The following is a 17,158-nucleotide window of genomic DNA, read 5'->3' on the forward strand; positions in this document are numbered from 1 at the left end:
TGCTGATTGCTGCTAGCAGTGAGCGTGTGATTTCCTGCATTACTAATTGTGTGCACGCTGGTGCTAAAACTTGATAGTTACAGAAAACTAACAAATATATATCGGTAAAAATAGAGTTCAATGTAGATGTTACAAGGAGGAAAGAGCGAACTGATGCTAGGGTTATGTAAAACAAATTTTGTAAAATATTAAAACTATTATTTTGGTTTTACAATAAACATGAAAATGAAGGAGGGCATTATAAATATAAGAACACAGCAAAATATACCACCTACTCATCTCCTCCGGCACAAGAACATGGGACGACACTGACATGGAGGAATAATAAGACCAGGACCCCAAAACCCCATACAAATCAACTAATTTAGAAATTAAGTTTTCATATTTGTTCTCAAAGATGAATCAAGGATTATCAACATTTCCATGTCCAATTTAATTGAACTAAACGTAATGTTGACCACACGGTCAACAATTTGTGCTCTTCCGCCGGCCGCCGCAACGCGCGGGCATTATCCTAGTTGATACATATTTTTGCAAAAACTGCAAATGGAGGCCGAGTACATGTAGCTTTTTATTCAAAAAATCAAAAGTTATATCTTAAAGTTTTAAATAAATCTGAAAAAATCATAGATGTAGCCAATGATGTATGCAAATTTCAATGTGTAATAATTCTTTATATTCTAGGCTACACAAAAAATAATAAAATCTGACAAATTTTATAGTTTTGAAATGTGCACTATTATAACTATACTCATATCCACATATTTGTTATTTTTGTGTAGTCTAAAGTACAACAAATTTCACATTGAGATTTTTCAAGATCGTAGATTTCATCATTGGCTACATCTAGGACTTTTTTCACAAGAGCAAAAATGATTTTCGATTTTTTAAAAAATAAAGGGGTTAGCTCGACCTTCCTTCATCCACTCCCTTTATTTCTACACCTAGTCATCACAAGAGCAAAAATGCAGTGCTGCACAGGGCCACAGGCCCACATGGTTCCAAATCACAGACGGAGTACACAATATTTGTTGCATTTACCGAATTTCTGATATATACACCACCAGAGGGTGGTAAGTGGTAACATATTGCAGGAATGAAGATACAAGCAGTGGTTCAACTAATTACTATTACAGGCACAAAAGGATTCGTATACAGCTGCTAGGCAATGCAACTCAATTAGCAGTAAAAGAATCAAATTAGCTGGTTGACTATAGCAATCTGCCTAGAATAATCTTGATAAGGACTATATGCAGGTGGAAGATAGGTTTGTACCGATATCGCTTCTGCTACTATTGAAGAACAACAAGAACAGTATTTTTTTTCTAATCTGGTAATTTTCTCTGTATGACTGACCGACTAGATCTACACCGATCCCAGATCGTAGACGCTAAGTACATGTACAAGTGCTCCACACAGACACATCTGCCATGTTCAGTGTGAATTGCTACCATTCTGCTTGGTCGAATCAGGTGACGCGTATCCGTAAGGGTTCTTGCTAGCCCAGTTCCACTGGTCCCTGCACATCTCTGTGATGCCGTATTTTGCTCTGTAGAACAAAAACAGAATAACAACATTTAATAACCAAAGGAATGTTACCACTGACAGAAGCTATAGATAGTCTGTTGGTATCTTACTTCCAGTTGAGTTCTCTCTCTGCTTTACCAGTTGCTGCAAAGAGAATCTCAGCATCACCAGGTCGACGCTGACCAATGATCAGTGGGATTTTCTAACAGAGGGATGAAGAACATATGCATAAGAAAAAAGGCACAAGAAAAATAACTCAAACAAGTCTCACTATCATTCACATTTGCTAACATGCCGTTAACTGTATCTGGAAATTCCAACAATCGCTCATAATAAAAATTTAGAGGCCATTGTATGATGAATTGTAGAGATTTCACACATCTATCAGTAATCAGCATGAAGGGGCTTAGCTAACAGTCTGTTCAGTGAAATAAGTACTAGCTACTCGATGTTTATGATAAGAAATTTAATACTGTCAAGTGTCAATAACTGCAGCAGCTAAATAATTCCTGATCCTGTTTTTTTCTCTGGATTCGGCACAGCTTAAGCATGTAAAGCCGTATGAAATCTGCTGAATAAATCCAACCGCTGCTTGCATACGTTACAACTAAGCAGATTGTGTCATACTCCCTCCGTTCTTTTTTAATTGACTCAAATTTAGTACAAAGTTGTACTAAATCTGAGTCAATTAAAAGAGACCGGAGGGAGTACATGCTAACCAGCAGAAGATATGGTGGCAAAAATGCAGGGATCTCATCATTCACATGTCCAAAACTCTTATATCATACAAAATATACCTTTCCGGAAGCCTTCTCAAATGCATTGACTATCTCCAATACTGATGTCCCCTTTCCAGATCCAAGGTTGTATGGTTCACATCCTGCATGATGAATTGAATATTAGTAGTAAATCAAACTACAGAGCAAATAGATACATTTAAGCAGCATATGCATCTGATGTATAAGAAATTGCAGTTTGAGCGCTAAATTTTGCATGGACTCCATAGTGAAAGAATCAAATAAATATAAAAATGAGTTGTCTATGTTTGATGGCTTGGAGTGCATATGCATAAGTTCAGTTAGCAGCTAGTTGTTACATACATAAGTCTGGAAAGTGATATAAGATTCATGATGAAGCATTTGAGAGAGCAGCCAATTGTGCAAACCTATGTTTGATGAGCTATCAAAAAGCTTCCGTAATGCAGCAATATGTCCCTCAGCAAGATCAAGCACATGAATGTAATCCCGTACCTGCACACAAGGCAAAGAGCGTGTCCTTACTAGACGAGAAAACCTTAACTGTAGATTTCATGACAGTATTCACAAAATGATTCATTGGCATTCAGAGCTTGCATATAGCACTCGGGAAGTAACTGCAGCGCAATTTCGGACCGTCAGGGTGAAGCACAATTGGTTTAGAAAATGAAACATGAACCAATGTCAACGGGAGTGCCTATCTCAGATCTAGGATGTGGGGATGAGGCTCAGATCTGCCCTTTATTTGAAATTGTGATGATATCAGAATTCAGAAGTGCCCAGTGTCCACATGACAACATGTTTGCATTAGCATGTCATTTGATAGCTTTGTGGACTGTCTCTGGAGGAGAAACTGGTGACACCAATGCATCATCCATTAAGCCGCTCACAAGATCAAAAGAGCTAACTGGAGGTCAATCATTTCTAGCTATACTGCTCAAGTACTGTGATTATAGTTCTTCAGTTATTTACTTGCGAGAACAATATAGTTTAGAAAGCACTACATAACTCCCTTACTTGCTACAGGATTTAGAAATCTAAGGGGCCAACTTGAGGAGCTGCCTGCTGAATAGAAAAGAGTCACTGCATCGTACCACTTCATCGTACGCTGAATAGAAGAGAACAATATATTTCTGATACCACTTCTTCTAGTGATCTATTTATATTTCGAAAACACGTCCTCTGGAGATAAATAGAAAAGAGCCACTGCATCGTACGCACTCCTACTACATAACATAGTGTCTAGAGTTGATGGGACGGGAACTGAATGAACCTAAATGATTGCACCAACTTTAAATAGTGTGTTAAAGAATAACATGAGGGAAACATACCCCAGTTCCATCTTTAGTTGCATAGTTATTTCCATAGATTGTCACTGATGGCCTCCTCCCTACAGCAACTTGCTGAACGAAGGGCATAAGGTTGTTTGGAATTCCACGTGGGTCTTCACCAAGGTATCCACTGGGGTGAGCCCCAACCGGGTTGAAGTACCTAAGTAAAATGATCCTCCACTCAGAATCTGACCGGTATATATCACGGCATATCTCCTCGGCTATAAGCTGCAATTAATGTTTATGATTGCAATCAGTTAAGAAACTCGATGCAAAGATTTATGCATAGAGAAGATATGTAACATGCCTTGGTTCTGCCATATGGATTGTTCGGAGTGAGAGGAAATTCCTCTGTGCAGGGTGAGTTCTTAGGTGATCCATAAACTGCAGCTGATGAAGAGAACACCAACTACAGCATTTGAACCCATAACAAGACAAAAACACCTGTCAGTATTAATCTGGTATGGACAAAAAAACAATTGACCGAATGAACCTAAATCAAACTCCCAATGTGAATGAAGCATTAATGCAAATAAATATTAGTTTCACATATTGTTACATATAGTGCAAACAAACTGTCGGTTGATATACATGCAACAAACATAACTTAATGCAAATAAAATTGTGAGTGTGCTAACTTTGTCTAGGGGGTGCATGGATCTATTGTCACAATTTGTAGAAGTTGGAGCTAAGGGTAGATAAAATACATCGACTACAAGTTTTCCTTTAAGATGAGATGTCTAAATAGAATTCTCATATATAGAATACAATATGGTATTCTGAATTATTATTAACATCTGTAAGCTAAAGGCTACTAGTGTTCAGAGCACTGACAAGAAACACAGTTAAGGAAGTTTATGTACATGAGGTCAGACAGTACAAGGTAAATACCTTCTTACATCCATGAGCTGCCATGACTTTCAAAAGATTTATCGTGCCAACAATGTTATGGTCATAATAAAGCAATGGCTTCTGTACGCTTTCACCAACAGCTTTCAGTCCAGCAAAGTGAATAACAGCATCAAATCTGCAGAACATGTACTTCAAGAATATAAATGCCTATACACATAACAAGAAACAAAAACATTAAACAAGTAAAGAATGAACATAACTACATTGATTATTATTATTATATATAGTGCTTCACCTTGTGGAAGCAAAAACAGTTTCCAGTGCATCCTCGTCACGGATATCAACCTGCAGAAGCAGATAAGTTATTACTGTTCTACTCTACGTCCCTTTAGAACAAGTTATAAGTAAGAGCAAGGATGCATAGGGGCTAAATACATAATCTAACTTCGATAGCCAAATCCATCTGTAACACAAGAAGCAATATACTCCCTTAAGCCACCATAAAATGTTTCATAGTTCATATAGTAAGAAGTCACTCGCTGCCATAAAAAACAAGCACATTATTAACATAGTCATCTCTCTCACGGTCAGTTGGATTTAGCAAACAATCTTGTTAACACTGCTAAGAATTTCGCAAATCTTGCAGCTGACTCGACATTCTGCTACTGTGTCTTCGAAAAAATCCTGTAGAATTAGACTACATAATGTTGTTATTCACTTTGTGTGGTTGCATGAAGTAAGTCTTCTGTACAATGATAATGAGCTCGATTAGCTAATAAATTAAATTTTGCCAACAACAGTAATAGACAATACAAAATTGTGCTCGATTAGCTAACTACCCTGTTTTCTGAAGGACAATGATAATACTGATGTGAAGGTGATACAAGTCCAAGAATTAACCAAACAAGGCACTTACAATGTGCACACCTTACGAAGAGGACAGTTGCATAGCAAGTCCTCAACTAGCCCCCCTAAACACCAACTTAAAATGTCCATGGTTTATTCGCAAAAAAAAAAAAAAAGTCCATGGTTTATTTTACCAAAAAAAATCTGAGACTCTGCAGCCCAGACAAGCCGCCCATATCCTAAATGACCACGTCACATTCTTAGTTTCAGAGAGCTGTTGACCAAAATCACTCCACATCCTTTCCGCCCTGCAATATTCTCACCCTCTCGGCTAAGTTAGAAGTGATGGCTACCGGTCCCACGATAGGCGCGGGGAATTCTGCATAGCGTGTCACGATTCCCAAATCACCCGCAACGATACGTAAGCGGGCGCGAAGGAAACCTGGTAATTCGTAGAACCAAATACATTCCCTCAGTCCAAATGTGACCAACCAACCAACAAATCCCCGTAATTCGTGACAAGTGCAATGATGATGAAAACAACTGTTCCGTGAGCACACATCAATTCAAGGACGTAGATCTTCCGTCGTCCGAAATAAGCACGGGGGGACGTAGCCAGCCAGCGCGTGGAGCGGGAGGCGAGATCTACCCCGAGTCCCCACACCGAGGCACCACGCCACGCAATCGACCCGGCGAGGACGAGGGGAGGTAATGTATCTAAGGGGAGGGTAGCAGGGCGTTGTTGGCGGCACTGGGGCAGAGAGGCTGCGTGCGTTTACCTTGTGGAAGGAGAGGTTCGTGGCGTGGTCCCCCGCGAGCGCGGCGACGCGGCGCACGGCGAGCTCCGAGGAGTTCTGGAGGCTGTCGACGACGACGGCGCGGAAGCCCGCGGCGAGCAGCTGCAGCACGGCGTGGCTGCCGATGTAGCCCGCCCCGCCCGTGACCAGCACCGTCCTGCTCGGCCCCGCCGCCCTGCTCGGCCCCGACGAGCCCGAGGAGCCGTTGAGCGCCCCGTTCAGCACCATCGCCGGCGTCGCGCTAACCTAGGAATTCTTCGTGGATCTGCTGGGCGAATGGGCGGAGCGGAGGGATGAGGAGATGGAGATGGGGCAGTGCGTGGAAGGGAAGAAAATTTGAATGGTCCGGGTCCGAGTCGTGCCGCACGCCCCAGTGGACAGGAGGCCGTGTCGGCGGGGCCCGCGCCGCAGTGACAGACGGGTGGGTCCGCTCAGGCTCGGCTGCTACGGTAGGGAGCGCCGCGTGGGCCCCACCCGTGACGCTGTCGGTGCAGCCGCGACTTGCTTCGGTTGCGTCCGAATCGTGGTGCTCTCGACGTCGTCCCGTCGACATGGCCGGGCTCGACGACGACGTGGACGGGAAGGGAATCCCGGCGATCCGGTCGTCGCTGGGACTAGTCGTCCAGGCTTGTTTATTGTCTCATTGATTAGATGAGATGCGATGGTTGTTTAGCAAGGCTAGCTGCAGCGTGTGCCTCTCTTGATTAATTGGGGTGCTTTCGTGGTCCTACAAGGCTACAGCCTCATCATTAAGCAAAGGACGCCGACATGTGACAGACCTGCATTGCCTAGGATCAACCCTCCCCTAAGACATAAGAGCCGTTATGAAGTTCATAATTTGTAGGAGGACGGTGCTTAAGAGAAATTCAACTTGACACCCAGGCGTATATGCCCCCGCCACAAAAACATGTTTTTTTTAATTACTAAACAAGTTTAATAAAAAAAATTGCATATACTTACATCTCGACAATCTACGTGGGGCCGTATACTTACGAGAAAATTCGATACTTTTTGTAGCCGATGTAAAAAAAAAATGGAAAAAAAAAATAGCTTGTGCACGGTCTTATTTTTAGCACAGAACTTTATCATTTCTTATACAAGCCACAAGACAAGTCGAATTTTCATGAAACGGCTTTGTGGGCGTGTAGCACGTGAAGATATTGGTGCGAACTTTTTGTTTCTAATTTTTTGATATTTCAGAATATTCCTAGGATGGATTGAAAATAAAGGAATCATATGATCTCATGAGCCAAAATGCCTGCACCTGTGCTCATCATAGCCACAGGCCGGTCCTGGCTTTAGTCACAGTATGAGTAATATATAGGGAAAAAGCTATCAAGTCGTGCTATGTCAAAGCATTTTTTTTATTAGAAGGAGTATGCCACTAAATGGCATTCTTGGGGTACAACCTTCTAGAGAACTCATTGAGGTGATACCTTGTGGACCTCAAGGGTGGAAGAAAACTAGGGTAACAGGCATAGCCAACATCAACAAGGTAGAACTTACACACATAGACTTTTAGGCCATCAGGTCTCTCCAAGCCATTAGACAGAATCGTTGCATCATGGGCTGATCCTTCCCACTCAGCAAGCACATATGTGAACTTCATATCGAGGTCAACAACAGCAAGCATATTATGGCTGGTGTAGTGCTTTCTCCCTGTAAGCAAGAGACGGGCTTCTGGGCACTTTTGTTGTGATATGAGTACCATCAACGGCCCCAATACAATCCTGACATGAACATGAACAAATGGTTTAGGCGTTTCTGTTGTACAAATGTGTAAAGCACAAGGTTCACCTTGAAATATGATTTAAAAATGTGTAAATAAGTTCTACAAAGTGTTGCTCATCTTGAAATATGGAAACCAGCGGTGACTTTCAGTGATCTTGTTGAGAGTATTGGAAGATGCTGGCTTGATCATCTCTCTTCTCAGTTCTCCAATAGCATAGAGGACTTTATTGAAGTACTTAGAAATTGTCCCAGTCGATCTCCTCCATGTGTTATGGATGACTCAGAATCTTTGGTTGTGCCCAACAACATAAAGGACCATAGCCACTTGCTCTTCGATACAGGTGTGGATGTTATCTCTAAGCAACTTCCTAGACCTTAATATGTTCACGAGTTGGTTAAAAGTAGTTTTTTCATCCTGGACACGCTCACTGCTTTGACATCACCATTGTTGTAAGTGTAGTTTACATCGTTCATCCTCTCTCTATCACAGATATACATTGGTGCATGTGTGACACAAAGACTAGTGTGTTAATGAATGGCTCTCGCATGCATACAGAAGACCATGCCCGAATCACAGCTATGAGGGGACCCGCTTAAACAAATAGTTTGTGCAGGTCAGTCTAAGTATTTTGATGTGGCGCATAATCATGAGCTAAATCAACATGAATCTAAGCTAAAGCAGTAACAATTTTTTTGAACACAGGATGGGCCTAGAAGGCCCCAGTAACTGCATTAATTTAGAGCGGTGGGGTTACAAATTACACAGAGGGACTGCAGAAGTAAGAAAATTACACAAGCACCCTCTAGTTTTTCAAAAAGGACAGGTGCCCTCATTCTGCCGGAGCCGGAGACAAAAGGGATCAGACGCTGATGGAGGCCAGAACGGGTCGCCGCTCCACGCAATCGGGCACTCTCACACCAGCGGGACATCGCTACGGAGAGGTTGACGGAGTGGATGAGAGAGCCGGTGCCGGATATCTCCGTAGTGGACCGTGATCTAGACCGCCACCGCCATCGCCTTCTAGTCTAGGGGGATTTTGTTTTCGTCAGGTGGTGACCTACTATGGCGAGCGGCGAGGCTACTTTCTGCGCTTAAACGTGGAGCAACTTTCCAGCTCCCACCTTTTCCATCGCGTTTCCCCCCGCATAGGAGTTTGGCCGATTTACGCTCGCGGGCTAACTTTTAGAGCATTTTAAACATTGTGCGCTGCAGTTTTTCCATGTCTCGTCCTTGCCAACCCGTCCAAGTTTAGATCAGTGAAAACGAGAAACAGCCTTAAGAGCAACCAATCACGTCCTTGTGTCACTCACAAGTTGGCTGAATCCATACAACACAGAGCTGCAATTACAACCATCCGCTCCTTTTCCGAGCTCCCCACAATGCCGTTCTGGCCACTACTCGCATCTACCCCAGCTGGTATCCTTGGGAATAGACGAGAGATCGCAGAGAGAAATATCTTGTCCTGGTCTGGCCGGCGATCGAGCCGCCAGCAACCCACACGAGGAGGATTCATTTCCAAATGTTGACATTCCCTCCACTTGTCTGTCCGTGACATCGACGCGCTGTATGATTCAGGCAGTTTTTCTCTGCATAACACCGCTCAGGTTTCATAAACTAATCGGTGATGAGGACAACAGGCTAACCACAATGGGCATATGAAAAACGAGACAGCAGCTGGCACTGGGAAACTGCTCTCTGGCAGAGTAGTGGTGTGGCGTGTTGCCGTGTGTGTGCAGTGCAGAATTTTTCGGCCTTGAATTATTGTGAGCATATTTCCCGGTTGCCGGCCATATGCGCCATGGCATCTAATCTATGTATAGTACACGTATATGGGGGGAGCAGCTGTAGTCTTCACCTGCTCTTTACTTGCTGGTGAATGAATAATGACTTTGATTGTCTCAAGTGCAGGCTGGGGTTTCAGATTACCAGCTGCTTCTGCTTTTTATATCTTCAACTTGCACCAGTGACAGGAATTTTTGCTCTTGGGGAACCCATGACAGAGGAGGTGGCCGTAATTAGTGATATGCTTACCTCACATCATGTAGCATACTTCTTCATCCCCTGCAGGTTCATCGTCACGTTCACATAGATTTTGGAATCTTCGACTTCTGCTCATCCATGAAGAAAGGCATCGTTTTTTCCTTCAGGGATGCAGCATTGCGGAGGAAATCCCTTCAGGTTGTGATGGAAACTTCTAGTTCCATAAAATTCTCAAATATGTCCAGATCCTATAGGTTTGCACTGAAACAGAACATTATATCATCTTCAAAGCAATGAAAGTGTGAGACTGGCGCTGAGTATTAGGTGCATTGTGCCAACCAAGAGAAATCACAGTACATGAAGTAAAATAAGATCAACCATAGTACTCAATACATCCTTCCCTATGCTCAGAAGTGAACTTCATTCCTTTATTTACAAGCTCGTTGCCAAATGATTCATCAGAACACACCATCATCTCCACCTGTACAACACAAACTTGCCATTACAAGCACCAGATCTCCACTGGCTGTCATCACTTTGGTAAACCAAGCTTAACCGTCAGACAGAAAGCAGTTTATTGCTTTCCTTGAGAGCCCATTGAATCCCATGATCAACACTAGGTATACAGGATATAACAAATCAAGCACATACTGGAGCAAAAGGGTGTCCTATACACTAAATCTTGAGCTAGCTACACCTCTTCCTGCCATCCTATCAACACGGCGGCGGCCAAAGGGCAACCCGAAGAACGACCGAACCACGCCTCCAATCTCTGTCTTGCAGAGTGGGCATACTGCATTTATCTTCAGCCATTTATCAACACATTGGACGTGAAACAAGTGGTTGCAAGGAAGCTCGCGAAGCTCATCGTCATCTCCATACTTAGTAAGGCAGATGCAGCACACCTGCACCAACATCAGTAGAGTCTGACAGTTATAACTTGTGAAATGTGTTGAGAAAGAGAGTAAATGTGCCCCATATGAGTAAATAGTGGAAACCTATATGGTAGGGTATCTAGAGAACTTGGCCATAATTTAATAGTGGTGTGAACACACCAATAGATACTTATTATTCTAGCCACTTGGAGTACAGAATATAACTTGGAATAATCTAAGAGGGGACATGCTGTCGAATAAGGAGATGCCAACACATGGAAAACCTGTTCGTATATGCAAGCAAGACAACTAGAATGATTTAAAGATTCATGAGAAGAATACAAGGCTGTACTAATATAGAGACATGTGCTCCTTGCAAGCAAAGAACATCATTCAAAAGCACTTGAGATATATCTCTGCTACACATTACAAATAAACACAATGTTTTGATGTTTGTCCAGTGAAGTTGTGTACAAAAATCATGAACAACTATACCATCTATTGATAAATAGTTTATATTCTAAAGTAAGGTACACACCACAATGTTGAATATCATAGACAACGAAAGGATGTGAAATACTCACAGCATCTTCAGCCGAAACAATCCTTTCCTTTTTAGTTCCTGGGCCCAGGATGCCACCCTCGCTAGGATTCTCTGAGCTTGAAGCATGATCAGGCACCCAGTTTTTGTTTCGTTTTGGTTTGAATTTGTAGGTTGGCAATGCATCGATTAGCTCTTGAGTAGCTCCTCTACTTTGACCCAAGTCCTCTTGGAGGCGCAAAACAGAAATTAAGCATGGAAAGCAACAGCATATCGCTGCACACATGATGAACGGAACGGCATAACCAACACAACTAAGTGCAAGGAATGCTAGACAAAGCCTATAAAGGGAGAGCTAAGTCAGTTGGGAGTTTAACGAAACATGCAACAAAAGAGAGCAATGCAACTACCTATACATATTTGGAGCGTCCTGAGCATCTGATGAAGTACCACGCCCACCAAAAATCCACACATTGCCAACAACAAACCATACAGCAAAGAAACAGTCGACAGCTGTTTTCGAATGATAAGCCAGTATGCTAGGCCTGTAAAACATAATCACATCAGGTAACAGCATTCATTCAAATTTAACACACAACTAAGGATTATAAGACCCCACATCTCCCAACTCTACAAGTTACTAACCAAATATGCAAGCTTAGACTAAAGTAAACTCCTACAAGTCTCATTCTAATTAAATAAAATATGCTATGATTCACATCGCTGCATACTTCTGTCAAGCACAACACAGACACCTAACAGGCTCCCGCACCCCAGCCTCCCTAACCCTCCCGCACCCCAGCCTCCCAGCCCTAACCGCCGCCGCCGCCGCCGATAGCGCCGCCGGGGCAAAGACCCACGGGGCGTGGCGGCGGCGGGGGCCCTTCCTCGTCGACGCATGGTGGACGGCGGCCGGATCTCCCCTCCTCGAGCATGGCGGACGCGCGGATGGGATGGGCGGCGGCGGCCTGCGCTGCGCCCCCTTTTCCCGCCGGCTCTCCCCTGGTGGATCGGCCGGCGCGGTTGGGATGGGCGGCGGCGGCCTGCCTGCGCTCCCTCCTCCCGTCGGCTCTCCGCAGCACTCCGGCAGGGGCTGGTGGTGGGCGGCGGCCAGGCCCATGGCCTGCGCCAATTTCCCCCGCCTCTCGCCGGTGAGTGGAGGCGATCTCGGGCTTCACCCGCGACACGGGGTCGCCCGGGGCAGCAGCCTTGGGTACGACGGTGGAGGTGGCCCTCTTCTTCGCCGGAGAGGGTCGGCTTGCGGTTGGTGGTGGTGGATCTATCGATCTATCACCGCGTTCCGGCGGCGAGATGGAGATGCATGGAAGCCGGCGACGGAGTCGCCGGTGGAGGGTTGGAGTGGCCAGCTCGGGATGGTCGCCGACGTGGGGGTCCGACCTGAATAAAGGCGGTGGTCCTAGGGTCTCTCTTGCGTGAAGAGGAAGACCTACCGGAGGCCTGGACTCGTGATCTAGCCGGAGTGTTGAGTTTCGGAAGGCTCCGCTGGCGAATGTAACAGTGCTTTTTGCCTGGAGTTTGCTGGATCGGTGGTATTCGGTCGTGCGCACCCATGCTTTTATTCCGACCGATTGGTTCTGGAGGGAGCGGCGCGAAGCTCTTTTTCTGTGTTGACATCAAGTGACTATGGATCCATGATGAAAGTCGGAAGAAGAGAAGTTCATGAAGGCCGGAGGGGAGGACTAGCTAAGGGAGGTTCAAGTCTCCGCGCTGTTGAGGGACTTGCTTGGTGTTCCGGGTTTCCCACATCAGCGATATGAAAGTGGGGGCGACAACACAGGTGAAATTCAGAGTTCTACCTTTCAGGGTGAAAACCCAAGGTCTGGCCTTAACTGGTTTGGAGGCATTGTTTTGAGAGCGGGGACTATCTTCAGGGTGAAAACCTAAGATCGTTGATCAGGCGGCGACGGTGTTAGAGCACTGTTCCCTTCTTGGAGGCGCCGTTTTTGGAGAGTCTGTATTTCAGGTGTTGTTTTGGCGGTGGATGTATTGCTGTTGTTAGGCCCGAGATACTGTAGCGGGACTTTTGTTTCTTAGTTTTCTTTTCTTTTTTTGGCTGTGTGCATCCGTAGTGCCATTAGGGTGGTGCGTTGTTGCAGAGGCTGGGTGTAATTGATATCTTTTTGATATTAATATATTCCCTTTATCGAAAAAAAAGCACAACACAGAAGGGGCCATCCTTACACCACTCTAGCGAGACATATGAAGCAGGCATGGTAATATTAGGCCGTAACATGGGAGTTGTGCTAATTTGTGGTCCAAATTTCTACTATGTTTTATATATTTCCATATGGCAAATGAGCAAATAAAAAATGAAACAAGGATATATAATAACTGAATTGTAGAATATATATTTCTATTTTTTTTCTTCTTTCTTGGCGAGACTTTTTTCGAATCTTTCTGGCGAGGCTTGATGTTGTAGTTATATGCTAAATGATATGAACGCATCATAATCTGCTGTGCTGCTATTTCTTTAAGTTACGAAATGCAGTAATTCTTCTAATTGATTGCAATTAAACTCGCTTCGAAGTGATTATTGGTGAGCCATGGGCTGTGCCACACCAAAATTGACACCAGACGTGTCAGTGGATGACTTACAGGAATTAGATTGGTACATATTAAGTAAACATGTCAACATGATTTTTCTACATGATTTTGCTCACACGAGTGAATAAGCCTACAACTATATACTGTATGCAATCAAAACACATGAAGCAGTCCTTCCAAATTCACAACTCTTCGAAAGGCATCAAAAGGAGTTTCTTTTGCCGAGTTCTTAGGAGTGACCAGCTTAAAATGGCAAACAGGAAAAAGAACACGCTGAAATGTTAAACCAGGGGATCAATGAGAGTTAAGCACAGACACGGAGACATTGTGAAAAGAAGAAATCCTGAAAATATTTTCACAGAACATTTCTGTCCTGATAAACTGATTTAAAGAAACTATTGTCGGAAGCTATAGACAATGCTGCACTGTAAATACAACTGCAGATAAAGTATCTTAACTCTACAAACCAAGAATTCCATTTGCTACTTTCAAAGGTTCTGCATAAGCTGTTATCAGTTTTGAACACTTCTCAACAATTTGTTTCCATACTGTAGAATTTTCTATATCCACCAAAGAAGTTTACATACACAAATGTAAGAACATTCAAACCTAAACTAGCGGTACTCTAAAGATTGCAATTGCATTCAACTTAACCATTCATTTGTCTATTTTATCTTTCAGATTTTGGGATAACACAAGATATAAAATGCATAGGAGTAAGACTGCATAAGGACTCCACAACATGTAGAAGCTTAGGAAACTCAAGATTAAAATAAACATGGAGTTAAAAATACCTTGGACAGGAAATCGTGATACACCCAAGATGCAAGACAGTACCACTGGTACGCTGATTGCGTCCTTCTGATGACTGAGAGGAAGTCAAAGTAGGATAAGTTGTGGGTGGCTGTTCAGGTTCCTCCTCCGAAAGTCTGTTTCGATGGACATAGCGCCAATAAATAAGTGGGAGACTTGCAGCGCAGCCAACTGTATAACCAATTATCCATGCAACTAAAGGGGCATGTGGAAGTTCATCTCTTGAAAGTAGGAGGATGACAATAGCAGCTGTAATCTGTGCTACATACATGACAAGTTCAAACGAGATCCATAGACCGGAATTCCAAAGACTTCTTCCACGACCGTAGAAACTATCTCTTCTAGGGAACGATAAATTTCTGGAGTCATAAGCAGTCGGTGACGTCGATGCAGAAGACTGTGGCGATGGGGTTCGCGTGCTTGTTGAAGCCCTATCTTCCTGATGTTGCTCATCCGTATCACTGTGCATATCCTGATGACTGGTTGATGTGGATGCAGTTTCCCCATGTGCCACATTTACAACATGCTCATGTGGCTCATCGCAATTAGCACGCTCCATCGGTAACTTTGACTTATTGCTTTCAGGGCTAGCTCTAATGACGAAAGAGCAAGTGCATACGCATCATGGCTAACCATATCTCGTTCCCCATCTTTTTAAGCTAGGAGCTACAAAGGGCCGGTGTTTGAGTAAAGATACAGCTGAGCAGAATGTCCGCTCTCAGTGTGAACATCCGTTTGCCAATTCGGATAGCTTCATTAGCTTCAAGGAAGACCCCAATGAGAGTATCCTAAGCTACAAAACAAAGAGCCTCTCATACATCCTTTCCAGTATATACTCAAGGAAATTATAGAGTTATCCAACAGATGAGCAGTGGACGCCACTCGTGAAAGAGAAAGCAGTAAAGGCGGAGCATACGAGGCATACAATGAGTCTGCATGTACATTTCTTGAAGAGTAGCATCATTAGGCATGAACATGATCCAGTTTAACATAACGTGGGCATCAGTACAGCACATAAACATTTCCCTAGATGGCAAAGTGTCCGGTGCATTTCAATCTTCATCTTAAGCTAGATTTTTGCTGTGCCCGGCCCGGCCCTGCCCTTGTGTGCAGCTTGTTGAACGCGCGCTAAAGTGAAAACTGTTGAGCAATAAGGTCTTTAAATTTTCTAATTGGCATAGCCAAATTGATGGTGTGGGAGGTGGCGCAGAACTGCAGGGCCCTTAATTTTTAATCGAAGAAGATGTACTTATTGTCAGAAAGAGTCTACAGCAACTCAGGGGCGGATCCAGATGGTGCGCCGGGTATGCACCGGCACACCAAGGGAAAATTGTGAAGGTCGGTGTGATTCAAGCTAATCGCAGGATGCTGTGAACGATGCTGCTATTTGATGAACAAAGTCGCCTTCCCTTAAAAGAATGAACCAGTCGCTGGACGAAAACAACCTCATACCTCAAAAGTCCAATGGCCAGGGACCGGGACGGGGTGGAGACTGCAGGCGGCGAGGAAGGACGGGAGCGGCGATGGCGGCGACGCGCTGAGAGGCGGGGGCGGCGCGGGATTGAGGCGACTGGCGTCGGCGGTGGCGCTACGGTACGGCACGGCGGCAGCTGCAGGGCACCGGTGGAAGAGAAGACTATGGGAGAGAATTCCGCCACGCGGAAGAAAGAGAGGGGCAGAGCAGAGCGGGGGTCCCTTTCGCGACACCGACCCCAGCTCGCTTCCTCATCCTCGGTGAATGGTGGATGTCCCGGGCGCTCGTCCGTGCTCCTGGTCCATGCACCGGAGACAGGAGGGTGGGTACATGACATTTGTGAGAAGCTGCAGAGGAGTGGGTCCGCATGGGCCTAGTCTATGCGGGTGGCAGGAATTTGGCTTCGCGTGGCACGAACGTGTCGGTCCGTGCTCTGCTTTTGTGTTGCAGGTTGTTGCCACTAGTTAAGGACCTGGTCTTGTTACTTGACTACCATAGGAGCAATACAATTCACACTCTAGCAAGTGTGAATAAAGAACTTATTAGAGCATGTCTAACAGGCCCTTAAAACCCGCCCACCCCGTAAAATTTCGGCAGGATACGGAGCAGGCGTGGCTTTACATACCGCCGTCGCTCCGTGAGTTCGCCGCGGGCGGGCGGTGGTACCAACAAGATCCGCCGCTCAAGCAGATGAGCGGCGCGGACTTCGAGAGGTGGCACGCCGAGTGGGAGAGAGACCGCGCTTCGAAGGCGGCATGGGCGGCGCGCATCGGCAACACCAGCGGCGGAGGAAGCGGAGGAGATCCGCGAGCCGGCGAGGAGGAAGCGGAGGAAGCAGAGGAGGAGGCCATGTTCCTGCAGGCGGTGGCCGTATCCGAGAAGGATGCCGCCGAAGCTGCTCGGGCGGAGGCTGAGGAGGCGGCAGCCATCGCCGCCGTCAGGGAATTCGAGGCGCGGGAGGCTGCTGCCAGGGAGCCGCTCATCGGCTTCGTCATCCTTGACGAGTAGATAGGATCGCAATGTATGTATGATCTGCCGTATGATCAATGATGTTGAACTATCGATAATTT

At 44.9% G+C, this 17,158-nt stretch overlaps 2 protein-coding genes across 3 annotated transcripts; both read right to left on the bottom strand.

Annotated features, from left to right (window-relative positions):
• Positions 1-1,112: 1,112 nt before the first annotated feature.
• On the bottom strand, positions 1,113-6,429 carry LOC127300661 (UDP-glucose 4-epimerase 4). The gene is made up of 9 exons (XM_051330812.2): positions 6,091-6,429; positions 4,761-4,810; positions 4,505-4,640; positions 3,921-4,022; positions 3,614-3,841; positions 2,693-2,777; positions 2,325-2,407; positions 1,638-1,729; positions 1,113-1,549 (listed from the first exon to the last, which is right to left on the bottom strand). Exons 1-9 carry the CDS (start codon positions 6,334-6,336, stop codon positions 1,435-1,437), a joined length of 1,137 nt encoding a protein of 378 aa, XP_051186772.1. The 5' UTR covers positions 6,337-6,429; the 3' UTR covers positions 1,113-1,434.
• Positions 6,430-10,168: 3,739 nt separating this feature from the next.
• On the bottom strand, positions 10,169-16,291 carry LOC127300660 (E3 ubiquitin-protein ligase At1g63170). 2 transcript variants are annotated; one of them, XM_051330811.2, is made up of 5 exons: positions 16,067-16,291; positions 14,596-15,407; positions 11,647-11,781; positions 11,280-11,577; positions 10,169-10,725 (listed from the first exon to the last, which is right to left on the bottom strand). In XM_051330811.2, the coding sequence occupies exons 2-5, from the start codon at positions 15,171-15,173 to the stop codon at positions 10,489-10,491; spliced, it is 1,248 nt and encodes a 415-aa protein (XP_051186771.1). In that variant the 5' UTR covers positions 15,174-15,407; positions 16,067-16,291; the 3' UTR covers positions 10,169-10,488. The 2 variants fall into 2 exon arrangements, with proteins under 2 accessions (XP_051186771.1, XP_051186770.1); XM_051330810.2 differs by lacking the exon at positions 16,067-16,291 and having other exon boundaries at positions 14,596-15,755.
• Between the last annotated feature and the right edge of the window lie 867 nt (positions 16,292-17,158).

Source organism: Lolium perenne, chromosome 5, assembly GCF_019359855.2.
Source record: "Lolium perenne isolate Kyuss_39 chromosome 5, Kyuss_2.0, whole genome shotgun sequence".
Classification (NCBI taxonomy): domain Eukaryota; kingdom Viridiplantae; phylum Streptophyta; class Magnoliopsida; order Poales; family Poaceae; genus Lolium; species Lolium perenne.